Source organism: Dendrobates tinctorius, unplaced genomic scaffold, assembly GCF_039654945.1.
Source record: "Dendrobates tinctorius isolate UK_male_01 unplaced genomic scaffold, ASM3965494v1 ptg000011l, whole genome shotgun sequence".
Lineage (NCBI taxonomy): Eukaryota > Metazoa > Chordata > Amphibia > Anura > Dendrobatidae > Dendrobates > Dendrobates tinctorius.
This window is the reverse complement of record NW_027361679.1, coordinates 42,881,923-42,909,645: the sequence shown is the minus strand read 5'-3', so window position 1 is coordinate 42,909,645 and position 27,723 is coordinate 42,881,923. Positions and strand designations below refer to the sequence as shown.

At 43.3% G+C, this 27,723-nt stretch overlaps 1 protein-coding gene across 6 annotated transcripts in view; it reads right to left on the bottom strand.

Annotated features, from left to right (window-relative positions):
- Positions 1–27,723, bottom strand: part of WDFY3 (WD repeat and FYVE domain containing 3) — a 436,497-nt gene that overhangs the window by 222,241 nt on the left and 186,533 nt on the right. For all 6 annotated transcript variants that reach the window (XM_073541724.1, XM_073541677.1, XM_073541696.1 and 3 more), the window contains 4 exons: positions 25,571–26,038; positions 24,773–24,874; positions 23,548–23,741; positions 19,636–20,093 (listed from right to left, as the gene is read on the bottom strand). In XM_073541724.1, coding sequence (XP_073397825.1) covers positions 19,636–20,093; positions 23,548–23,741; positions 24,773–24,874; positions 25,571–26,038 — 1,222 coding nt within the window. The remainder of the gene's footprint in view (positions 1–19,635; positions 20,094–23,547; positions 23,742–24,772; positions 24,875–25,570; positions 26,039–27,723) is intronic.

Here is a 27,723-nt window from a genome sequence, read left to right as displayed (position 1 = left end):
AAGACCTTAATTTTAACCAGAATATAGTTATGGGCATTTCATTAAAGAAAACTGACTGCCAAAAGTTCTATATACTATTTATTGATCACGACAGAGAGTAATTCATTGTGTACAATGCCATAACTTAGTATTTTGTAGCATAACCTCTTGCTTTAACCCTTTCACGACATGCGCCGTACTAATAAGGCGCATGTAATGTCTCCCCCTTTGATGTGGTCTCCGGGGATGAGCCCACATCAAAGTCGGGACATGTCAGCTGTTTTGAACAGCTGACATGTGCCGACAATAGGAACGAGCGGAATCTCGATCCGCCTGCGCCTATTAACGAGTTAAATCCCGCTGTAAAACTGACAGAGGGCTTTAACTAGAGCTTCTGGCCACGTGGCCGAAAATACACGCACCGACGACCTCCGTCATGTGATCGGGGGTCATCGGTGCGGTGCCATGACAACCAGAGGTCTCCTCAAGACCTCTGTGGTTGTTGATGACGGATTGCTATGAGCATCACCCTGTGGTCGGCACTCATATCAATGCTGTCATTCTGCTACCTAGAGGTGATTTATGCATCACCTGTATGTAGCAGAGGCGATCGAGTTGTGGAAGCTTCTAGCCTCCTATGGAGGCTATTGAAGCATACCAATAGTAAAAAAAAAAAACAACAGTATTTAAAAATATAACAAAAAAACCATGAAAGTTCAAATCAACACTCTTTCGCCACAATCAAAATAAAAAAATAAAAAAAACAAAAAAAACAAACCTACACATATTTGGTATCACCGTGTTCAGAAATGCCCGATCTATCAATATAAAAAAGGATTAACCTGATCACTAAATGGCATAGCAAGAAAAAAATCAAAACTGGAGATGCTACAGGTCTCGGAAAATGGCGCAAATTTTTTTTTTTTTTGCAACATTTGGAATTTTTTTTCACCACTTAGATAAAAGAGAACCTAGACATGTTTGGTGTCTATGAACTCGTAATAATCTGGAGAATCATAATGGCAGGTCAGTTTTGGCATTTAGTGAACCTAGCAAAAAAGCAAAACAAAAAACAAGTGTGGGATTGCACTTTTCTTGCAATTTCACCGCACTTGGAATTTTTTTCCCGCAATGGTGTCGTTCAAAATTACAACTCGTCCTTCCAAAAATAAGTCCTCACATGTCCATATTGACCGAAAAATAAATTTAAAAAAAGGTATGGCTCTGGGAAGAAGGGGAGCGAACCGAAAAAGGACTCCGTCATGAAGGAGTTAATTACTGCACCGCACTGACGGGGAATTGAAGCCACTTGGGTATTCAAGACATCCTGAGAGATCTTGCTCCATTCCATTTGCAAATCTGCAAACAATTCATCTTTATTGCTATGGGTACAGGCCACAACTCCCGGCCCAAACTCTTCCCAAGGTGCTCTGTAAAGTTTAAATCCGGTGATTGGCTTGACCATTGCAACAAGCGAACATTTGTCTTTGCTAACCAATTTTCGGCTAAATTGAATGTGTGCTAAGGATCATTTCCAGCCCCTGCCTACTTTGTTTTTACCATGTGGCAGCATAATATTGTCCAGTATATCCTTGTACACAGTAGCGCTCATATTTCCATCAATTCTATGTTGAGGGTAAATAGCAGATGAAGAAAGGCAGCCCCAAACCACGACACTGCCACCACCATGTTTCACTGTCGGTGTTCGGTACCTTATATCATTCCATTTTCCAATTGGGTGCTTGCCATCACTACCAAACTGGCTGAACTTGTATTCATCCAACCACGGCACCTTAGATCAATCTATTTCCATAGGCTGTGCTCTTTGCAAACTCAAGTCGGACCTGTACAGCAATTTTATGGACACCGATACTGACTTTTTCTTAATAATTAGGTCAAGTTTGGAGGACGTTTTCCGTAGTCGTCCACTTCTAGGTTTGTCAGCTGTTCCATAACCTTCTTTATCTTTCTTTATTATACAGTCATATGTTAAAGTTTGGGCACCCCTATTAATGTTAACCTTTTTTCTTTATAACAATTTTGGTTTTTGCAACAGCTATTTCAGTTTCATATATCTAATAACTGATGGACTCAGTTATATTTCTGGATTCAAATGAGGTTTATTGTACTAACAGAAAATGTGCAATCTGCATTTTAACAAAATTTGACCGGTGCAAAAGTATGCGCACCCTTATTTTCTTGATTTGAACACTCCTAACTACTTTTTACTGACTTCCTGAAGCACTAAATTGGTTTTGTAACCTCATTGTGCTTTGAACTTCATAGCCAGGTGTATCAAAAATCATGAGAAAAGGTATTTAAGGTGGCCACTTGCAAGTAGTTCTCCTATTTGATTCTCCTATGAAGAGTGGCATCATGGGCTCCTCAAAACAACTCTCAAATGATCTGAAAACAAAGATTATTCAACATAGCTTTTCATGGGAAGGATACAAAAAGTTGTCTCCGATATTTAACCAGTCAGTTTCCACTGTGAGGAACATAGTAAGGAAATGGAAGAACACAGGTACAGTTCTTGTTAAGCCCAGAAGTGGCAGGCCAAGAAAAATATCAGAAAGGCAGAGAAGAAGAATGGTGAGAACAGTCAAGGACAATCCACAGACGACCTCCAAAGACCTGTAGCATCATCTTGCTGCAGATGGTGTCACTGTGCATCGGTCAACAATACAGCGCACTTTGCACAAGGAGAAGCTGTATGGGAGAGTGATGCGAAAGAAGCCGTTTCTGCAAGCACGCCACAAACAGAGTCGCGTGAGGTATGCAAAAGCACATTTGGACAAGCCAGTTACATTTTGGAAGAAGGTCCTGTGGACTGATGAAACAAAGATTGAGTTGTTTGGTCATACAAAAAGGCGTTATGCATGGAGGCTAAAAAACACAGCATTCCAAGAAAAACACTTGCTACCCACAGTAAAATTTGGTGGAGGTTCCATCATGCTTTGGGGCTGTGTGGCCAATGGCACCGGGAATCTTGTTAAAGTTGAGGGTCGCATGGATTCAACTCAGTATCAGCAGATTCTTGACAATAATGTGCAATAATCAGTGACGAAGTTGAAGTTACGCAGGGTATGGATATTTCAGCAAGACAATGATCCAAAACACCGCTCCAAATCTACTCAGGCATTCATGCAGAGGAACAATTACAATGTTCTGGAATGGCCATCCCAGTCCCCAGACCTGAATATCATTGAACATCTGTGGGATGATTTGAAGCGGGCTGTCCATGCTCGGCGACCATCAAACTTAACTGAACTGGAATTGTTTTATAAACAGGAATGGTCACAAATACCTTCATCCAGGAACTCATTAATAGCTACAGGAAGCAACTAGAGGCTGTTATTTTTGCAAAAGGAGGATCTACGAAATATTAATGTCACTTTTATGTTGAGGTGCCCATACTTTTGCACCGGTCAAATCTTGTTAAAATGCAGATTTCACATTTTCTGTTAGTACAATAAACCTCATTTAAATCCAGAAATATAACTGAGTCCATCAGTTATTAGATATATGAAACTGAAATAGCTGTTGCAAAAACCAAAATTGTTATAAAGAAAAAAGGTTAACATTAATAGGGGTGCCCAAACTTTAACATTTGATTGTATGTGACATTCACTCTGATAACAGTTGAATTCCATAGCTAGGACAGGAACCTACTGAAATATAAGGGGCGGCACCTCTCCCCTGCTTCAGTTGGGTTCCTGTCCTAGGAAGGGAATCCCAGACCGACAGCGGCGGTGCCTGTCATGGATGAAGAGATCCAGGGCCGTCCCGGCGCGGAAAGAGCAGATCACCTTACCTGCAGCCCCGGCCGTCGGTTTCCTGGAAGCGCAGTCCCCGGGGTCTCCTTGGGGCTCCGTGTTCATGCGAGTGCGGCTGGCGGCCTCGATGATGCGGGGCGCTCTACCGTGCCTCGCGCGTCTCCCTCACGACACACAGCATGGAGAGCCTGGGGCGCTTTCCGGCCACTGATGCCAGCGGCGCAGGGCATCCTGGGAGCGTGCCTGCTGACGTCAGATGTGCGACAGCAAGATGGCGCCTGGTGCGACGCCGGCCGCATGAAGAATAGCGCTCGGCTGGCAGTCGCAGGGGGGAGGGGAGGAAGAAAGAGAAAAAAAACAAAAAACAAAGGAGAAACGCTCACTGGGCCGAACCTAGTTAAAGGAGGAGGACGTCAGTGCAGCCAGGTAAACCATGGAGTCAGACAGGAGCGATCGCCGTCTCCACCATCTCTGCCTCCATCAAAAACCTCCGCTCGCAAGCACGGCAGCCGTTCAAGCGGCAAAAGCAGCAGTCGCCCGAGCCACAGGTCGGGAGACTCCTCGATGTCCAGAGAGCACAGATCACGTGCTCCACCACAGCCTCCGAGTCCGGAAAAGGCCAAAAAAGCAGGGAGCAAGAGGAACAATAGGGATTGTGCCATATGTAGAAGCCCCCTAGCGAGAGATTGGCAGAAGGACCTTTGCGCCAGCTGCATCCAGCGAATCATGGCGGAGGAGGTGCCGAGCTTTGCAACCAACCTCAGATCGGTCATCAGGTCAGAGGTGGAAGGCTCACTTAAACTGTTGTAAAAGAAAAAGAGTAGGAAAGATTCCCCTAGCTCTTTCTCAGTCTCTTCCTCGGCTGGATCACAGGCCGAACACCCATCTTCCTCCTCCTCGGATAGCGACACGGGTGGCAAGCAGTGTTTTTGGGTAGAGGATACGGATGCTCTCCTCAAGGCCATCAGAGTAACAATGGGCCTACAGGAGGAAAAAACGGCTAAGTCCCTGGAAGATGTCATGTTCGGGGATCTACAGGAAAGGAAGAAACGTACCTTTCCAGTCAATGAGAAGGTCCAAGCACTCATTGAAAGAGAATGAAAGAAGCCTGAGAGATCAGGAGCACTTCCCTCCTCCTGTAAAAGGAGGTACCCCTTTGAACATAAAGACACAGAGATATGGGATTAAGTCCCAAAGATTGATGCAACGATGTCCAGGTCATCCAAAAAATCGGCCCTGCCCCTGGAAGATTCGGGGGTGCTTAGAGACCCGCTAGATAAAAAAGCGGATTCCTAAAGGCATACGTGGGAAGCAGCGGCAGGAGGACTAAAACCGGCAATAGCCGGCACTTGTACAGCACGTTCCTTAATGATTTGGCTACAGCAGCTGGAAGAAAAACTTGCTTCAGAGGCCTCGAGGGACAAAATTTTGGCGGACATGTATCTTCTGCATGGAGCAGCAGCTTTCTTAGCTGACACTTCCGTCAATTCCATGAGACTGACGGCTAGAGCAGCAGGGTTATCAAACGCCGCAAGGCGCGCATTATGGCTTAAAGGTTGCCCAGGAGACCTACAGTCTAAAGCCAAGTTGTGCTCTCTCCCGTGTGATGGGCAATTTTTATTTGGCAAAAATCTGGATGACATCTTGGAAAAAGCAAGTGACAGAAAGAAGGGCTTTCCCAGGTTTCCAGTACATCAAAGAAGGCCATCCTTTCGGAGAGGAAAATTCAACAGGGGCCTTTCTCCGGGGGATAGGAGAAAATGGGAGGACAAAAGGAAGAAGGAGTCCGGATTCATGTTCGGAGGAGCCACCTCATCCTCTAAAAATTCCCCACAATGAAGTCAGCATCCCGGTAGGGGGGAAACTGATGCTTTTCTCCCAGGCCTGGGAACGCATCTCTTCCATTGCCTGGATCTTAAATATCATAAGAGAAGGCCTAAAAAATCCCGTTTTCTTTCAGCATCATTTGTGGTGACCCCCGTCAGGAAGGGGATAGAAGAACAATTGGCCCTGGAGTCAGAAATCTTAAGTCTGCTAGACAAGCACGTTCTGTTCGAAGTCCCAAGAGGACAGGAGAGAACGGGTTTTTACTCACCCCTCTTCCTGATAAAAAAAACCGGACCAGTCCTTCAGAACAATTATAAACCTCAGAGGTCTCAATCAGTGGATAAAAAAATCAGACCTTCAAAATGGAATCAGTAACTACGGCCATAAAACTACTACACCACAATTGTTTTATGGCCGTAGTCGATCTAAAGGATGCATACTATCACATCCCGATCCACCCACGCTATCAGAGATACTTAAGAGTAGCTCTCTACATCCAGGGCAATCTGAGACATTTTCAGTTCAGAGCCCTTCCATTCGGCATATCCATAGCCCCGAGAGTGTTTACCAAAGTCGTAGCGGAGATGACAGCCTTCCTTCGAATCCACAACACGATCATAATACCCTATTTCGATGACTTCCTAATAGTGTGCAACTCAGAAGACCATTGCACAGAGCAGGTAGAAAGGGTAACGGACACCCTACAAAGACTGGGGTGGATGGTAAACATCAAAGAATCAAAGCTCCAACCCCTAAAGAGACATATTTTTCTAGGGTTCATCCTGAACTCAGAACAACAAACTTGTTTGTTACCAGAGGACAAGATGGAAAAGGTGAGAAATATGACTTTGGCGGCCCTAGATCAACCACACATGACTCTGAGAAGCGCAATGTCCTTGCTGGGCACTCTGACAGCATGTATTCCAATTTCCAGTGGTCAGGTGGGCACAATTTCACACCCGACAGCTTCAAGCAGAAATTCTGTCAGCACAGAGGTCGCTGAGAGGGCGTTTAGAAGGAAGGCTGAAGCTTTCCTTAGAGGTCAAAAACTCTCTCAGATGGTGTCAGGGATGTTATGGCACAGATCAGTAACCGACATAATTCTGACAGACGTGAGTTCCTCAGGGTGGGGGGCGCACCTAAGGGATCAGGCGGCCCAGGGACCCTGGGGGCCTCAAGAGCAAAATGCATCCTCCAAATTGAGAGAACTACAGCAGTAAACAAAGCCTTAAAAAAACTTTATCCCCCATCTAAAAGGCCGCAATGTCCGGATCATGTCGGACAAAAAAGTGACAGTGGCGTATATCAATCACCAGGGGGGAAGAAGGCCACACTCCTTAATGAACGTGGCCAGCGAGATTTTTCACAGAGCAGAGCGACATCTACTCTCCCTGACGGCACTACACATATGAGGGGTAGAAAAGTATTAAGTTACGTACCGGTAACAGTATTTTTCGGAAGCCCATGACAGCACCACGAGAGAGGGGATCTGCCCTTCGGGAACAGGAAACCTACAGATACAAAAGGGCGGCACCTCTCCCACGCATCAGTTGGATTACAGAGCTTGAGAGGCTACCATGGTTAGTACACCGCATACACACAATGTATACAACCTATCTATCCTATTTACAATTCTTTAAACCATCTCCCACATAAGGTGAACTCGCGAAAACAATCCTCTAAAGGGGTGCACCCTTATACGTGAACAAGGGAGGGAATTAAGGGTGCTGTCATGGGCTTCCGAAAAATACTGTTACCGGTACGTAACTTAATACTTTATTCGGACTCCCATGACAGCACCACGAGAGAATTAGAGATGTAAACTAATTTAGGGAGGGACTACAGCCTGCAGCACCCTTAGCCCGAAGGTGAGATCTGAGAAGGCACCCATGTCTAACCGATAGTGGTTAAAAAAGGTGGAAGGAGATGACCAGGTGGCCGCCTTACATATCTGGTCAATTGATACTCCCGATCTCTCTGCCCAGGATGATGCCATGGCACGAGTGGAATGCGCCCTCAGGTTCTGTGGAGCTGGACCGCCACCTGCTGTGTAGGCAAGAGAGATAGCCTCCCTAATCCACCTCGCTAACGTGCGCTTTGACACTCTATACCCTTTCCTGGGATCTTGGAAGGATAAAAATAATGCGTTCTCCTTCCTCCAAGGATCTGTGGCTGCTAAATATTTAAGTAGGCATCTCTTAACATCTAGAGCCTGAAGTTTTTGTTCTTTAGGATTGGTTGGATTAGGGAGGAAGGAAGGCAGAACTATTTCTTGTGTCCTATGAAAATGAGATGCTACCTTGGGAAGGTATGCCGGGTCTGGCCTTAGGATTACTCTATCCTGTAAGAATTCTGTGTAAGGGGGCAATCTGGAAAGTGCCTGTATGTCGCCTATTCTACGTGCAGATGTTATTGCTACCAAAAAGGCTGTCTTAAGTGATATTTTTAGTGAAGCAGAATCCAGAGGTTCAAACGGTTTCTCTGTCATGGCTGTCAGGACTAAATTTAAGTCCCAAGGTATTCACCTATCTTTGAGTATGGGTCTCGATCTGGTAACTGCCTTAATGAATCTCGCCACCCAATGGTTACCGGCAATGTCGCATGCAAATAGGGCCCCTAAAGCTGAAACCTGTACTTTCAATGTACTAGTGGAAAGGCCCAACTCGAGACTCCTCTGGAGGAATTCTAGAATCTGTTGATAATGACGGATTATACCGTCTATTGATACCGCCACTCTCAGGAACTGCTGGAAATCTGTGTGGATGGGCACATAATAGTATGCGTCTTTCAAGTCCACGACCGCCATAAAACACCCTTCAAACAGCATCTTTACTGTAGAATTAAAGGACTCCATTTTAAAGGTGCGTTTAACCAAAAATTAATTAAGGAAACGTAAATTAATAATCGTTCTGAATGTTTTATCCGGCTTTTGGATTAGGAATAAAGGAGAATAGAACCCTCTCTTCCTCTCTCAGACTCTGGAACCTCTATCAGAACGTTTTCCAGACACAGGTTCTACACCTCTGCTTCCAAAGCCGCTTGCTCGAGGGGTGAAGACCTTAAGGGTGGTGGTTTAAAGGTATCCCGTGGGACTTGAGTGAACTCCAACCTGAGTCCGGTAGATATCACATTCCGCACCCAGTCACTATTGGTGACCTGTAGCCATGCTGGGAGGAAGGATGACAGTCTACCCCCCACGGGAATTGCTAGTCATTGGTTCTGTCTTTTTCGCTCTCTCGACGAGCGTCTGAACATGAAGCCCGTACCTCTTCTCCTTCTATCCTCCCATCTGGGACGGTCTCTATTAGGTGAAGGGTTATGCCTTCTCTCTTGACCAAATCTCCTTCTATTAAACGGACGTCGGTAAGATGCGGACCAAAGATTTGGGAATTTTTTCTTATCATCCCGGCCTTCTCCAGCAGTTCATCCAGGACTGCTCCGAATAAATATTCCCCCTCACACGGGATAGTACAGAGCTTCGCCCTGGACTGAATATCTCCCGGCCAGCACTTTAGCCACAGGGCTCTCCGAGCCGCATTAGAGAGATCTGCTGCCCTGGCGGCCATTCTGACTGCATCAGCCGAGGCATCTGCTTAGAAGGCTGCGCCATCCTGGATTATTGGTAGGGCCCCAAGGATTGCCTGTCTAGATGTTCCTTGTTTTCACTGCGACTCTAACTGGTCCAACCCGACCATCATGGACCTGGTCGTGCAAGTTGATGCTACTGCTGGTCTTAAGGAACCGGCTGCCATCTCCCAGGTATTTTTAAGGAAGGTGTCTGCCTTCCTGTCTAGAGGATCTTTAAGGGACCCCATGTCCTCAAAGGGTAGTGAGGACCTTTTCGATGCTTTCGCAATAGCTGCATCTAATTTGGGGGCCTTGTCCCAAGTATTCATTGCTGAATCGTCAAAGGGATATCTCCGCTGAGGGCTGGTGGTAGCGACCCTCTTTTATCTGGCTTTTTCCACTCTCTGCGGATGAGATCCTGAATCTTTTTGTTTAGTGGGAAGACTCTACGCCTCCTCTGCTCCAGCCCCCCGAACATCACGTCCTGCATGGATAATTGAGGCTTCGGCTCCTCCACCTCCATTGTCCCTCTGACTGCTTTTACCAATTAGTCTACTCGGTCGAGCGGCAGGCAAAACCGACCAGAGTCCTCTTCTGAGGAGGAGGACGAGGGAGATGAAATATGGGAGTCCTTACTTCTCCTCCACTCTGTCGAGGAATCCGATTCCACCGGGTCCTCACTCCTTAAACTCTCTGGTTGGGACAGGGATTTTAGGGTTTCCTTCATCTCTGCCCTTACTATATCCCTTAAACACGCCGCTACTGCGGGCGACTCCTCCTCCGCCACTGTCTGCTGAATACAGGGGGGGGGGGGTGACACAATTTTTGCGGGCATGAGTCTGGTAACGGGCTTGCACAGAGTGCGCATTCCCTGTGTTTGGTTTTACTCGAAGCTTTCTTCCCCTAGAATAAAACACAGAAGGAGGCCCCGTCACTGAGTGAACATTCACGAAGATCACTTACCAGTGCCACAATCAAGTACCGGAGAATGAGGGGGATTTTTCTCAGTCGATGCTCCTGTTCGCCTAGAGGAACTTTTATGACTGGATTGGTCACTTCGTCCCGGACGCTCCTTACTGTCACGGGCCTGCCTCTTCTTCTGTTTGACCTGCCTAAGGTCATCCAGGGGCGGCAGTGAAGACTGTCGCTGTTGCCGCCGTTGCTGCTGCTTTTGCTGCTGCTGCTCCTGATCGCTCTCCATTACTGCTCGCAATAATGTGGCCAAGGCAAGGCACCCATCTAGGGTCCTGCCTATATACCCCTCCTCCGGACAGCAGATTTCCTCCTGCCGCGCCCTCCCCCCTAATAGGGCCCCCCTCCCCAGCTGGCGCCGCTTTGGGCAGGGGAACCGGCGCTTACCGGCGTCCTCCCGATGGGCTCCGCCATCTTGGGTCCCCGCGCCTGCGCAGTGGCGCCGCCGACCCGGAAGCGCCCCCAGGCTCCACCCCCTGACGTCACCGCGACTCAGACGTGACCGGAAGTCACGCGGGACGCCCGGGCACTACACCATGGAGCGCTCCCCGGCCCCAGCGCCCTGCCGCTGCGCCAGCCCCCCCAACCTCCGCAATCGCGCCGCCGAAGCTGGAAGCCCCTAGGGGGCATACTTACCGGCGGCGGCCCACATATGGCGACGGACCCCCTCCGGACGCCGCTCCCTGCTGTATCCACCACCGCCGTGCCACCCATCCTGGGCCACCATGGCGTCCTCCAGGAGCTCCGCACCAGGCCGAGGTAGGAGACCCCCTCGCTACCTATACCGCCCGGCCGGCCTGGGATCCGGTCTGTAGGATCCCGTCCCCTCAGGAACAGAAAACCAACTGATGCGTGGGAGCGGTGCCGCCCTTTTGTATCTGTAGGTTTCCTGTTCCCGAAGGGCGGATCCCCTCTCTCGTGGTGCTGTCATGGGAGTCCGAATAAACGAACAAGCTGAGTTCCTGAGCCGCAATATGCTAAAGCAAGGAGAATGGACCCTAAATCAGTTAGTGTTTCAGAAGATAGCACAACTTTGGGGAGAACTGGTAGTAGACCTCTTTGCCAACAAAAGCAACAGACAGGTAGAGAGGTTTTGTTCATTAAACCCAAAAGAAAAACCATGGGCAGTGGACTCGTTGCAAATTCCGTGGGATTTCAAACTAGGTTACGTGTTTCCTCCAGTAGCTCTGATCACAACAGTTGTGAGGAAAATAAGGGAAGATCAAGCCAGAGTGATCTTAATAGCCCCGTTCTGGCCAAAAAGGCCCTAGTTCTCGCTGCCGCAGATGATGTCCCTCTCGGATCCATGGATACTACCAGAGATCCCAGACCTGCTAGCTCAGGGTCCAATATTCCACGCGCAAGTCAAGGGATTCCATCTGACGGCGTGGAATTTGAAAGGTCGCTTTTAAAGGATAGAGGATTCTCTCCAGGGTTGGTGGCTACGCTGTTGAAAAGTAGAAAGCCAGTAACAACCAACATAAATGGTAGAACATGGAAGAAGTTTCAACAGTTCCTGGGAAAGCCGTTAGACCAAAAGCCCCCCATTAAGGCCATTTTGGAATTCTTACAAGCAGGATTACAGCTGGGACTAGCGGTAAATACCCTTAAAGTTCAGGTGTCTGCACTGGGCACACTATATAACTGCAACATAGCGGCAAACAGATGGGAAGCTAGATTGATTAAATCCTGCCATAGGTCCAGACCTATCCCATTGCCAAGAATAGCCCCGTGGGATTTAAACCTGGTGTTAGAAGCCCTTACGAAAGAGCCATTCGAACCAATTCAACAACTGCCTGTAAAATATCTTACCCTAAAGACCATTATTTTAGAGGCCCTTACATCGGCCCGTAGAGTAAGTGACTTGCAGTCCCTCTCAGTGAATCCACCTTATACCCAGGTGTACCAAGACAGGGTCGTCTTAAAAACAGACCCCGCTTATCTACCGAAAGTAGTTATTTCCACCGCAGCCAGGAGATTGTCCTCCCCTCCTTCTGTGAGAATCCAAAAAACCCAGGGGAGGAGAAATCCCACAAATTGGATGTTAAAAGGGCCCTGCTAGAATATATATCAGTGACTAGCCAGTGGAGGAGGTCCCAGTCCCTATTTGTAGCCTTCCAGGGTGCCAGAAAGGCCTATGGAGTGTCAAAAGGGACTATTGTCAGATGGATTAGGGAGGCCATTAGTATAGCCTACTCAGCTAGTGGTGTTCCGATTCCTGACGGCATCAAGGCTCATTCCACAAGAGCCATGGCGACCTCCTGGGCTGAAAAGGCAGATGTATCAATTGATCAAATTTGTAAGGCTGCTACCTGGGCCTCACCATCAACCTTCTTTAAGCACTATAGACTAAACCTATCTTCCTCTGCTGACTTAACCTTTGGTAGAAGGATACTACAAGCGGTGGTCCCTCCCTAAGGTGTTTCGAAGTCTCCAAAAATCTCTCAGGTGTGCTGTCATGGGTGAAGGGAAAACCACCATGGTTCCTTACCCGTAGCAGGTTTTTCTGGAACCCATGACAGCACCAGTATATTCCCCCCCTTTTTCACCGTATGGGTGTGCACGTTAGTAGGGTGTATTTGTGTGATGTGGTGTTGGATAAACATGTAGCTAACCGGGAAGTCCTCTCATGCTCTGTAACCAACTGAAGCGGGGGAGAGGTGCCGCCCCTTATATTTCAGTAGGTTCCTGTCCTGGCGGGGCGGATCCCTCTCTCAGGTGTGCTGTCATGGGTTCCGGAAAAAACGGCTAGCGGCAAGTAACCATGGTGGTTTTCAACATTATAGCTGACAAACATTTGCTTCCCGTTTACCAATATCACTAGGAAAATCCCATCACAACAACCAGACAGAAGTAATCTGACTTTAGGGAAAAAAAAATGCAAATAACTTTTGGTCGCTACTGTACCTTTCGATTGTGGGAGGAAACTGGAAGATCTGGAGGAAACCCACACAAACAAGAGGAAGACACACAAACCTTGCAGATATTGTTCTTGGTGGGATTAAACTCAAGACCGTGACGTGGCGGGATGGCTTCTACATTATTTTGATCAAAATTATGTTAACTAAATACCCTCATTATTACTATTATTACTACCTTCATGCAATTTTTGCAATATATTTTTTTACTTTTTTATTCCAGGATATTTGTTTTGTGTTTTGCTTTTTGGTTTTCTCTGTGTAAAGGTCATGTGTTCATATGCAATCACATTTTGCATGCACATTAATTTACTTTTTCTGCTCAGACCCAGTTTCTCATTTGTTTCATTGTGCATTCTGTGCATATAAGGGTGTGACCGCCCTGTTTCTGAGTTGGAAAATCCATCCTGTCTGGCCTATACTATTACTGGTGGTTCAGTCCCTCTGTCCTTGTTCACATTCACGTCACTTGACAAGTGGAAAGGTTTTAAATACAAGAGTTAGGACTGTCCCACAAGGGTTGCTGTGACGTGGCGGGATGGCTTCTACATTATTTTGATCAAAATTATGTTAACTAAATACCCTTATTATTACTATTATTACTACCTTCATGCAATTTTTGCAATATATTTTTTTACTTTTTTATTCCAGGATATTTGTTTTGTGTTTTGCTTTTTGGTTTTCTCTGTGTAAAGGTCATGTGTTCATATGCAATCACATTTTGCATGCACATTAATTAACTTTTTCTGCTCAGACCCAGTTTCTCATTTGTTTCATTGTGCATTCTGTGCATATAAGGGTGTGACCGCCCTGTTTCTGAGTTGGAAAATCCATCCTGTCTGGCCTATACTATTACTGGTGGTTCAGTCCCTCTGTCCTTGTTCACATTCACGTCACTTGACAAGTGGAAAGGTTTTAAATACAAGAGTTAGGACTGTCCCACAAGGGTTGCCGTGACATGGCGGGATGGCTTCTACATTATTTTGATCAAAATTATGTTAACTAAATACCCTTATTATTACTATTATTACTACCTTCATGCAATTTTTGCAATATATTTTTTACTTTTTTATTCCAGGATATTTGTTTTGTGTTTTGCTTTTTGGTTTTCTCTGTGTAAAGGTCATGTGTTCATATGCAATCACATTTTGCATGCACATTAATTTACTTTTTCTGCTCAGACCCAGTTTCTCATTTGTTTCATTGTGCATTCTGTGCATATAAGGGTGTGACCGCCCTGTTTCTGAGTTGGAAAATCCATCCTGTCTGGCCTATACTATTACTGGTGGTTCAGTCCCTCTGTCCTTGTTCACATTCACGTCACTTGACAAGTGGAAAGGTTTTAAATACAAGAGTTAGGACTGTCCCACAAGGGTTGCCGTGACGTGGCGGGATGGCTTCTACATTATTTTGATCAAAATTATGTTAACTAAATACCCTTATTATTACTATTATTACTACCTTCATGCAATTTTTGCAATATATTTTTTTACTTTTTTATTCCAGGATATTTGTTTTGTGTTTTGCTTTTTGGTTTTCTCTGTGTAAAGGTCATGTGTTCATATGCAATCACATTTTGCATGCACATTAATTTACTTTTTCTGCTCAGACCCAGTTTCTCTTAAGTGCACACGTTGCAGAAATTTTCTGCTCAAAAACCTGAATCCCTTCCCGGAAACCGCACCTATTTTTCCGCTTGCGTTTTTTGCGCAGTTTTGATGCGTTTTTGATGCGTTTTTTTTCTGCAGCGGTTTAAAACCGCATGGAAGAGGCCTAAAACGGGGAAAATCCGCAAAATTAATGAGCATGCTGCGTTTTTTTACCGCGATGCGTTTTTTTCGTGGTAAAAAACGCATCAATGTGCACAAAAAGTGCAAAATGCATAGAAATGACTGTGCAGCTTATTTTTAGCGGTTTTATAGCGAAAACCGCGGTAAAAACCGCTAAAAAAAACGCTGTGTGTGAACACAGCCTTAAGCTACAGTGCTAACCACTAAGCCACCATGCTGCCCTACAATATAACCAATATCCAAGTGTTGGACATGCCCTTTTAAAGAGAATCTATCACCAAGCTTTTGCTACCCCATCTGAGAGAAGCAGAGGCAGACTCCGATTCCAGCTATGTAGCACTGACTGAGCTGCTTGCTGCAGTTTTGATAAAATCATTGACTTATCGGCTGCAGATCTACCAGTTTTCTGAATGCCGAGCTCTGCACACCTCCAAGGTTTGGGCAGCATGTATCAGCTATCTGGTTTATTTTGAACAGAGTAGGAAGTGGCTGCAGCAGCCATTAAATAGTGTACAGAACTGTGATTCCCATGCTCTACACTGTTCTCATCCGGCCGCCAAGGAAGGTGATAACAGCTGATCAGTGGGGGTAATGAGTGTATTGAACAACCACTAATTCATTGACTTTTTATTTTAAGAATTTAATAATATACATAATCCATAATGTTAACAATAACCTGTTAACTGCACCCCAAAATAAAAGCGATACTATCAAATAAAATAAATGGTTAAAATTGCATGGAGAGTGTTAAAAATAAGCAACTTTGAAATTTACCCCTTAATAAAAGTTCCATTCTTAAGGAAGGTGGCATTTTTACATTTATTTTTTTTTTTACTGACTGTTGCCATCTCTGCAGTTTATAAAGGGTAGTCGGTCTCCTAAGCTAGGAGTGCAGGACTTACAACTTTTCTATAGAGTTTGCAAGCCCTGCTCTGAAGGTGGCTGGATTAGGCTACTTTCAGACTAGCGTTCTGAGGCGCAGCGCAGGGCCGCCGCTAAGCTCCGCCCCCGGCTGCACCTCCTCCGGTCAGCTCCTCCTATGATCGCATGACGTTGCATGCGATCAGCGTACCCTATATTTAGCGCTGGGTACGCTGGCATGATTTTGCCGGCGCTTGCGCCCTTTTGGCACTGCGCCGAGCGGAAGGAAAAAAAAGCACACCGTGTTGCCAGAGCATGGCCAGCGTACCCAACGCTAAATACAGGGTACGCTGATCGCATGCAGCGTCATGCGATCATAGGAGGAGCTGACCGGAGAAGGCACGGCCGGGGTCGGAGCTTAGCGGCGGCCCTGCGCCTCAGAACGCTAAGTAGCCTTACTGAATGCGTTTTGGTGATCCGGCAGAGGTAAGGTTGCCTCTGCTTGCGGCATTGGAGCATGCACAGTTTGGGCTTGTGGCACGATGATCCTGTTGGCCCAAAAGTCAATCAGTCAGAAGATCCTGAAGATGAAGGATGAGCACAACCCTTTAATGGATAGAAATTGAGCTGATGAAGCCACAAGAAACATATCTAACCACAAATCAGTATTTTTGGTTAATGAATATGTTTTGGATAAACGTGTGCTTCCTCATGGTTAACACACAGGGTTAAAGAGTGACATTAAGATATTGCATAGCTGCTGTAAAGCTTAGGCTCCCAGGTTACTATAATATTGATTGACATTTGTGTTTAGTAGGACTACAGTCATTCACCTAGATGACTACTCCAAGTTTAGTCCCAAATACGGTACGTCAAAACTAGATTAACTTTTACAAATTGGCTACATCAGAGTCATTTAATCCCTTCTTAATCCATAACATGAGGAGATCTGAGGAAGGTTACATAATGGACAAAGCACCTCAATAAGAAGTGACAAATGACCAAGAACATGCCTGAAAGTGTTAGTCTGCACACATCTCACCTGGAGATATTGGGGACAAGTTGGGTGTTCTGTCTTGTCAAAATATTAATGGAGTTGACAAACTCTAAGTTATGATGTTGTTACAAGTTACCCATTTCCACATAAGTTAAAATGTTTATTAAAGAAACATTGTACCTTGTTTTAGAGGACAATTCCAGACCAAGCATGAAAACAAAGCACCTAAACAACTACTCAAAGAAGAGATGTCCTCCCCTGACAAAATTAGCAGCAAGACCTGCAGGTTACAGAATCCTAACGGAGTGTAATGGAAACACAGATAAGATTCAGCTCCTTTTGCCGGTTCCAGCAGTCGTCACGTCACGTTCCAGCGGCTTGGCTCAATAGAGTCAATTGAGTAGCGACAGACTCTAGATGGCATTTAGCTGCAACTAGGCAAATCACATACTGCGGTCTCGTGATGACCACTGGTACAAGCATGCAGAGCTAAATCCTAGCAGTGCGTACATTACATACTGTTAGGATTTGCCAAGCTGCAGGCTTGCTGAAAACTGCCACTGAGGTAGACAAACCTTGGAGCTACAGAGAAATGGGGGTAAGGAGAGAAAAAAAATACTGCTAAGGGATTGCCCGGTAATGATGGCATTAATCATTAAACAGATCAAGGCATATACATTTAGTGGATGGCTCTGACCGATGACAAAGCGGCAGCAGCCACCTATAGGAGTCCATTTTAAAGAAAAACCATATAGCACAGTTTGTGTTTTTTTTACTGTATTCCATGAGATTGAGAAGTGTCGTCTACTACACTCTTCATTACCTTTGTTTTTGTAGAACACCAAAGTACACCAGCCAAAAGGACGCTCCTCTGAACTCTGTCTAACTAATAGGAGACCTACAGACATGTTTAGAGTGAACGTTTGGAGCATTTCTGGGATTCGTGCTACAAGTGAACACAACATTATGTAAGCAAGGCTTAACTAAGGTATAAGTGGATAAACAATTGCTTGCCACCATCACTCCCCTAACCTCAGTAATGTACATAACGTTCAGTGGGTCTTACTCAGAGAAACAAATGGGGGAAAAGAAAACATACAAAATGAGTTCTAGGATAAAATACAAAAAGCATGCAATTTCTTTATCTGGAAATACTCTAGCTGAAGCTTTTGTGATCACAATATTTATATACAGGTGCTTCTCACAAAATTAGAATAGCATTAACAAGTTAATTTATTTCAGTTCTTCAATACAAAAAGTGAAACTCATATTATATAGTGTCATTACAAACACAGTGATCTATTTCAAGTGTTTATTTCTGTTAATGTTGATGATTATGGCTTACAGCCAAAGAAAACCCCAAAGTTATTACCTCAGTAAGTTAGAATAATTAACAAAAAACACCTGCAAAGGCTTCCTAAGCATTTAAAAAGGTCCCTTAGTCTGTTTCAGTAGGCTCCACAATCATGGGGAAGACTGCTGTCTTGACAGATGTCCAGAAGGCAGTCATTGACACACTCCACAAGGAGGGCAAGCCACAAAAGGTCATTGCTAAAGAAGCTGGCTGTTCAGAGCGCTGTATCCAAGCATATTAATGGAAAGTAGAGTGGAAGGAAAAAGTGTGGTAGAAAAAGGTGCACAAGCAACCGAGATAACCGCAGCCTTGAAAGGATTGTTAAGAAAATGTAATTTATAAAATTGGGGAACATCCACAAGGAGTGGACTGCTGCTGGAGTCATTGCTTCAAGAGCCACCACACACAGACTTATCCAGGACATGGGCTACAAGTGTCGCATTCCTTGTGTCAAGCTAATCACGACCAATAGACAATGCCAGAAGCGCGTTACCTGAGCCAAGGAGAAAAAAAACTGGACTGTTACACAGTGGTCCAAGGTGTTGTTTTCAGAAGAAAGTAAATTTTGCATTTCATTTGGAAATCAAGGTCCCAGAGTCTGGAGGAAGAGTGGAGAGGCCACAATCCAAGCTGCTTGAGGTCCTGTGTGAAGTTTCCACAATCAGTGATGGTTTGGGGAGCCATGTCATCTGCTGGTGTAGGTCCACTGTGTTTTATCAAGACCAAAATCAGAGCAGCCATCTACCAGGAAATGTTAGAGCACTTCATGTTTCCCTCCGACCATCTTTTTTGAGATAGAAATTTCATTCTCCTGCAGGACTTGGCACCTGTCCACACTGCCAAAAGTGCCAATACCTGGTGTAAAAACAACAGTATCACTGTGCTTGATTGGCCAGCAAACTCACCTGACCTTAACTCCATAGAGAATCTATGGGGTATTGTTGAGAGAAAGATGAGAGACACCAGACCCAACAACACAGACGAGCTGAAGGCTGCTATCTAAGCAACCTGAGCTTCCATAACCCCTCAGCAGTGCCACAGGCTGATCGCCTCCATGCCACACTGCATTGATGAAGTAATTGATGCCAAAGGAGCCCCGACCAAGTATTGAATTTACTGAACATACATTTCAGTAGGCCAACATTTCGGATTTTAGAATCATTTTTTCAAGCTGGTGTTATAAAGTATTCTAATTTACTGAGATAATGACATTTGGGTTTTCATTGGCTGTAAGCCATAATCATCAACATTAACAGAAATAAACACTTGAAATAGATATATCTGTTTGTATTGACTAATATAAGATGAGTTTCACTTTTTGTATTAAAGAACTGAAATAAATTAACTTTTTGATGATATTCTAATTTAGTGAGAAGAACCTGTATACACCTGTATACACACAAACTAATTCTACAAAATGCCTTGTGTAGCAATAATCACAGAAAGCTGAATATCCACCAGGATGATAAAAAAAAAGCACAAAACAAGATTTCTGATAAAATGGACAGAATACTACGGCGTATATATAAAGTAACCACATTAATCATATTCTTTAGAAGCCCCCACCATGCAGATTGATCGTAAATAAACCTACCTGTCAAACGAGTCTGTAGATAATTTATACAGATATACAAAAAGTTTGCTGCAATGCCTCAGTACTGGGCACACAGAGTCCAACTGCACCAGGTCTTCTTCTAGAAGTCTCTGAAATGGTTGATTATTGGACGGGAAGACATTTGATGGTTTGATTTTGCGACATTCAGCAAAGCAGCCAAGTAGCCGAATAGCATCAGCTAGTTTTTCATACTGGATTTCGGTTCTGAAGAAATGGGAGTTTGCAGGTTCATATCGCATAGCTGCTGTTAAAGTGCAGAAAACAGTGTGCAGAAGTTCAAAGACTTGGTTCTGGTTCACTTTTTCCCAACCATTCCTTGGTGGACAACCAAGAGACTTCTCCATTGCAACTAACAAAGATGTGACATAGACAAATCCACCAACTTTCCGAAAAACAGTCCTTGTTCGGTGACTTTCCCTCAGAACTATTAATAATGCCTAGAAACCACAAGAACAACATTTTAGATTCTAAGGAAACTGAAACAAATACATCAAAGTAAGAAAAATCTCCACATGACGTCACCTACAAAGTCTGTACCTGCCTCCTTATACACAAACTCTAAGGCTGGTTTCACACGAGCATTCGGCAGAGCTGCGGAGGGCTGCATAGTTCCTCCGTTAAGCCCCGCCTTCAGCTCCGCCTACGCAAGCATGCGTCCTGCCTACCCTATCTTTAACATTGGGTACGCAGGCCATGCGGATGTATGCGGATGCCTCTGCATGCGTCGTTTTGACACAGCTTGTCCTGAGTTAAACACGCAGTGGTATCGTGCCCCAGTAACACCCAGAAGTCTGAAAAAAAAAAAAAAGTTGCACAGCCCCTCATTGCGCAAAAATTTTGCAACCTTTCAAAGCAATTACCCCAGAATTTTGGCATAATCGCTTTGATAAATCGGGGTCAAAGTGTACCCAAAGAACACATCAAAGCCATACAACATATACAGTATATTCCATGTGTAGGATTTTTTTTTATTAAGGAGAGGGCTAGTTGGAAAGTTACAATTTTAAAAAAATTTCCTGTAACACGTAGTTGGCCAAAAATGTTGTAACTTTTGGTATTTTTTTCACCAGCTCTGCAATCTTTTTGAAAGGGGAGTGGATTTTAGTGGAAGGGGTATGGCCTACCATAGTCGAACTGGTTCACTATAATATACATCACTACGCAATCCATGACTAGAGCTCATCTCTGACTCTGGCACACAGTAACCTGAAGGACGCATTCAATTCATTTTCCATGAATTTTTCACATTATGCATTGGGGACCGTGAATCAAGACTGGTATATAGAACGCCAATCTTTATGAATTTCACCCATGTGCTTTGTCATTTCGTAATACAATTTTACTACAATTACTGGCTTTAGTAGTGGGGGCAGTCTTATAGTAACATGAATGGCTGCAGGTAACTTCCATTTTAATATCTGTCTTGGTAAACCATTAGAAAGCTACACGGTACATTTCACACCAAAGTGTAAATCAGTTTACCGACTACAGACTACTGACTGATGTAGAACTGCATGAGTCAGCGAACAGGTTTGTTTTCCTCGACTAAAGAACAATTTTGAAAATAAATTAAGGAATAGCTTAATAGGCAGATTGCCTTTAATGCTGATCTGTCAGCAGATTTCTCAATACAAACTGAATACATTATTAAATAAATCTCTTTAAACTTGATGATGCTGGTGCACTTACTTTGAATATCCATGTCAGAATGACTTCTGATTTTAAAGTGAACATTTTAAGTCTAGCTAAACATTGAAAGAGGTCAGTAGCCCAAGTGTATTCAGTCTCTGCTCACCCAGCCTGACAGAGCTGCAGCTTGTACTGAGCAGTGTGAGATCCCAGCAGCAGGCAGAAGAAAAACTAAGGCGCTTCAATTAGGCTAGGTCAGCAGTGACTGAGTTGGAGCTTTAATAAAAAAAAAAAATTATACAGCCATTTTGAGATGGATTTTTGCCACAAATACAATAGCCTTATCTGCTCTATGATATCTAACAATTTGTTTTGTGAACTCCGATATTTGTTATGCTTTAAAGGGGAACCGTTCGTTCAAGAAATGTTTCAGAATACATTTGTGTGTGTAAATGAAGAATAACACCATTTCTTTCCATTATGTGACTTGTATCCTGCATTTTCACCAGGGCTGTGGAGTCGGTAAGCCAAACCTGCGACTCCGACTCCTCAATTTCCCTTACACCGACTCCGACTCCAACTCCGACTCCGACTCCCACACATATTGCTTATATTTAAGTGAAAAATTTATTGTAGTACAATGTGAACCTCAGACATTTAATCATTTTTATGATCCAATAATCAAGATATTTATATAGAACAGAATATATATTGGTGTACTACCCGGTTTTCATTCTTTTTGGTACAGATACGATATGGATAGACAGATATGGATAAATGGATAGATAGAGCAGATTTCTAATCTGCTTTTGCTATTGAAAACATTATCTATGAGCTCAAAAACCTTTCAGGTGATGCAGTTTTTTAAAAAGATGATCAGCTTTTGCAGCTGAAAAACGTATCCTCAAAAAACAGAGGAAAAACGCTGTGTGTGAATGTAGCCTTAGATCAGGAATAGAACAGCCATTTATAGGACATTTCATAACTTTCCCAAACTCCTATGAAAAAATATTCAGCACATCCTGCATTGAATTACTGTACCCAATTTATTATATATTTTAGGAGTCGGAGTCGGTCCATTTTATACCGACTCCAACTCCGACTCCACCAAAATGAGCACCGACTCCGACTCCACAGCCCTGATTTTCACACCATTCTCCCCCTCTGCAAGTTCAATCTGAGCTGGTGGGATAAGACTAGCTGCTATGATCGCTCTCATACACAGCACATCACAAAAACAGCTCTTCATTCCTTAGATTGCATACAGAGAGAACAGGAAATGTATATAGAACAGTACGTAGCAGTACTGATCAGTGTGGATGTGAATCCAGCTCACTCTGGGGTGAGGTAAAAGACTTGTTAGAAAACTCAATTTTTCTGTTTCCCTCCACTTGTTCTTTCACTCTGCTTCTCACATATACCCTATACCTCCTCCACTCTCAGATTGTAAAATGAGGTCTAACAAGTAAGCTTACTGTATTGCCAGTCTATCATATCTTGAGCAAACCAAAGTTGAGCGTTTTTTTTTTTTTGTTGAAAGAGTGGATAGTGAGTTTAGGAGGCAGGTGGGAAAGTGTCTCATAAGTGGGTTTAGGGGGCAGGTGGGAAAGTGTCTCATAAGTGGAGAAGTGTGGAGAAATATCTGGTAAAATATTACAAGGTTTGTTATACCTGGTATTCTAAAAAACTTAATTTATGCGAAGTTTATTGAAAGTACAGTTTCCATTTAAGTGAAGGGCCTTTATTCTGTTATTCCGTTATGCAGATGACTGGGGGATTTGACTCAGTTATTTTATACAGAATTTTTTACCATATGGGCAATGACATAACAGGGTTAAAAGTTCTTGGACTCTGCTGTGCAGTACTAATGACTGTGCAATCTAAGCTATAATACAATCAGTTTCATGGAGGCTGACGAACCTGACATTTAATAGGCTCAATTTGTTTCTGCAGAGAAAAAAAAAATTGAAATGTTAATTATTCATCATGTTGTTATCTATGAGTAAGTGTGATACATTAAAATTATTATCGGATACCGATATAATTAATTTAAACTGTGCTGGATTCTGGAAATGTGAAACAGTGATGGCAATTTATTATAAAACAAAGCTAGACAGAGCTGAAGTGAGAGAAGAAGTCATCATTTTTGTGAATGTTGCCATCTGTTCGCGCGTAGATTCATTTTCTTGATTTTTTTCCACTCGGAGAGTTAAGAAAATATACAAGAATTAAAATTTGACAAACGTAAAGGTAGGGCCTTACCCTTAGAATATCGGTTTTTAGCTGCAACTCTGTTGAAGGTGCCGAATGCATCAGTCCCAAAAGGGTTCCCATGTCGTCATCTCCACTAGGAGACAACATCAGTTGTTGGATCACCATGAGTGCGTGCTCTCTACACTGGGGGTACTTGACAATGTTGTGCACACACCTCGCTCCACCAAACTCTCTGAAGACACCTAAAGAAAACAAGGTTACTATGACCACGACTAGGACAGAGCTCATCTTGCCACAAATATTGTCTGTCTGTGATTTTTTGATAGGCCCTCCAGAAAAAAATAAAAAGTCAAGATAGCAACTCTGGTAATCAGAAGTACTTACATTACAAAGTTGTAAATCAGAACTATTATATTAAGTGCAAGAAAAAAGCTAGCTTAATTCCTTACACCACCGCTGTCTAAAATGTGGATAAGTCTTAAAGTCAGGTCACGTCAGAAGCCAGTACACCACTGGTATAATGTCATGCTGAAATAAATGCTGCAGTTCAAGAAATCTATATTACACATGAAAATAAGAAATTTTGTAATACATTTTATTAGAGACTAGAGCTTCTCACTACTCCTGGCACTGACCATTTGATCTCAAAATTCTCAATTTACTGGTAAAATCTGTTTTCAGTGAAGACAGATTATTACTTTACCGAGATAAGATTCTATCAGTAGCAACTGTCTATTCTTATGTAGAGGGGAGGAGTTGGAAGGAGCTAGAATCTTATGTAGAGGGGAGGAGTTGGAATGAGCTAGCGGCAGAGCTCCTCCCTTCTATATAGAATGTTATAAAAACCAACTACCATCTTCTATCACAGTAATGTACGAATTTGTCTTCACCGAATACAGATTTTACCCACATATTGAGAATTTTGAAAATGATTAGTCCAAAAGGAGAAAGAAGCAGATTTCTCTGATAAGATACAATGTAAAGTATTTTTATACTCATCTACTACTGAGCTATTAAATAAAAAAAAATAAAACAGCTACTGTTTAACCTATGAAGAGCATGGAATAAATGCCAAGCAATATTTCAAACCAATCATCCCAACAGGTGAAGAACAGCCTGATTACTTGATACCAATACAGTATTTTTAGCACAACATAACAGTCAATTTCCAGAAGAGTGAAGAAAGTGATAAATATAACTATATTTGATTTCCTTACAAAACTTTCTCTTTCTACAGTAGGCCTTCTTATTCAGCATATTGTGGAAAACTTACCAGCATTGGTATTTGATCCTTGTAGCAAAACTGTAAGAGTTTCCATTACCACTAATGCCAGTTGCCTTTGGTCCTCCGTTGACTGTATTACCGCTGTGGAACCTATCAAAAGACATAACTAGAACATGAAACATTTGTCACGAAAATTCCACAAAGACAATAACTAAAAATCTGGAGAAATGGACCTCTATTCAAAACAGAGCAAAACAGAGGCACAGTCAGCCGGTTCATGTGACAATCACCTATCCTGTGGAAAAGGGATACAGCCTTATTCATAGCCCAACCCCTTTAAACAGAGGAGGCCTCAATATAAACCTTCATAGCCTACTGAAAATGCTGAAACTTCAGTCTCCTGTGAAGGTTTCTTTAATTTAGAAGATGCAAAGTACACAGGAATACAAGATTTTATAGATTCTAGGAGCCATTGAGACCATTCCTGGAGCCAATGGGACAATTTTAGTGGCTGTAGACATCAATACAAAACCTTTCAAAAAGTTAGACATCAATGATAAATGTCATGGGTTGAGTCGAGCAGTATATTAGTTTATCTGTTCTAAGTAGTATACATCATTGTGGAGGTTAAGAAAAAAAAGAGGGGACCCCCAACTTGTATGTGGAACAGTCTCACAATACAGATACTGCACAACATATGACTCGATGCACTTAAATTCTTTCTCCAGAATTGACTCGAGTAGATATAACCCTATATTAGTAATACATATCTAAAGGTATGGTAAAATATTCTTTTGTAATACCACTTCCACAGTAATAAAATAAAGCAAAGAATTACGCCTCTACCTTGTTCAATATACGCTTGAGTGGGGTCTTTCAATACAGCAGCATACTTGTGCAAAAGGTTGACCATTACTTCCAAAAGTCCCACCTCTTTGAAGACATCTTTAAAAATGTGGTGGTGCCGGATAAATTTTAAAAGCGTTTTGGTGGCAATAATGCTACAAGAAAACGAGATGCTGGACTTTAAAAGGATGCTGACACTTATCAGCTCCTTGCAAGGGATATAGTTCAAGCTGAAAACTACAAACTCCAGCATCTCAAAGTATTTCACTTGGACATCGGGCAGTTTGGTTATCTTCTCGGCAAACTGGGACAGCGTGTGCTGGGATTCCAAAATGAAGTAATTGGCATTGTCGGACATATAAATATTGGTGATGGCATCCAGGATGATCTGTGCAAGGTAGCAGGTCTTTGCTTTAAGAAATGCATTCTGGAGGACTGAAAAGGCTTGAATGTTCCTCACACTCAGACCTGAAAATAGACAAAACATTGCAAATTGTCATCTTAAATGAAACATGGTAATGCACAACACTCTCCCAATAGAACAGGCTGTTTATGATCATTCTCATCTATTCTTTATGTAATTGATGCATGGTTCTCCATAGCAAACAATTTCAAAAGAACCCACTCTTTTGAATTAGGAGATAGAACAAAATAGTGGCATAGTACGGAAGAGGCCTTCTCAACACTGGCTAGTCCTCAATTATACTAGTTGTCATCAAGCTATAGCACAGGGGGGGTCTCCCAGCCTTTAGTGGAATGGTTCCCTACAGCTGCCATGTGTTATGACCATCTTTATTGGCTACAACAGTGCCAATATTACAGATATAAATTAACCCTCAAACAGTACCTATTTGGATGGCATGATACCAGGTGAGTCATATTTTACACTAATGCTATATACAAATATCTTGTTTCTCCGCATTTAAAAAAGGAACCCTTCATCAGGATTTATCCCTAGAAGATATTAGGAGAGCTTAATTAGCTTTCTAATACTCTAATGTTACCTGTATTAGCTCTAAAACACTAAATGTACGTATTTAAAAATTAAGCTTAATTGCCCTCCCTGCCTGCAGCCACCCGACTAGTCCAAGACCTATATCAATCAATGCAGTATGCCCACTGTAGTGTAACTAACATCCTGGTGTGTGCGGGGAGAGCCGCCCCTCTTCTCCACCTCCCTGCTCTCCCCGCACATGCCGGGATGTCAGTTACACATCTATAAAAGTGTGCTCAAACGGTCCTGAATTAGTCCGGTGATCACGGGACTGTGCACAAATGGTATTCTTCCATTTTGGAGAATTACAACCATTTATATATTATAAGTCCGGCTAAATGGCTTTCGGGTAGAGAAAACAAAACGTTTTTTCCCTGTAGCAGTCACAGCAAGAGAAATGTCCAGTTGTCCACAATTTCCTTGAACAAAATTTACCATGGGTACAGGGAAAGCAAATTGGCGCGATAATCCTAAAGAGAGATGAGACAACTCTTGGTATTTGTGACTGAGAGCAGTAAATTAAAAGTAAGACAATACACCAACAAAATAATAAAAACTAATTATAAATAAACTCGGCCATCCATCTTTGAATTGCAGAAAACTACAAAAAAAATAAAATTAAAAATATATTTGGGTTGCTGTGCCATTATACCGCACTTTAGCTGCACAAAATTGCAATGTTGGATTGTGACGGTGCATTTATTGATTTTCAATGCATGCAATGTAATATGAGGCAACGGTCAACAAAAATCCAAAAATACAAGCTGCAACCAACCAACCAACATTGCTTAGTATACCTTAAACAGATAGTAAAATGTGACAACAAATGACTAGATGAAGAGTGGCTCGCAGATCCATGATGTGTGGCTCCTAGCCGTCTGCCATCTTGATACAATAGCACAAGGGGTAATAACCAGCTATGAAGAGAGTCTCAGATTGTGACTTTTGTACGTTCCCCTGCACATAATGATGCTATTAGTTAGAGTGGTGAAGAAGCTGAATGCAATAGTTTGGAGAGAGTGCAAGAATTCCAAATAGGGGTGAAGTGAGAACCCCTGTATGTACACACATTACCTAAAAGGGAGGGTGGCACTAGGTGCTTTCTGTGGGAAAGCTTTGGCAGTTGGTATACCGGTAATCAGGGCTCTGGGTGACACTA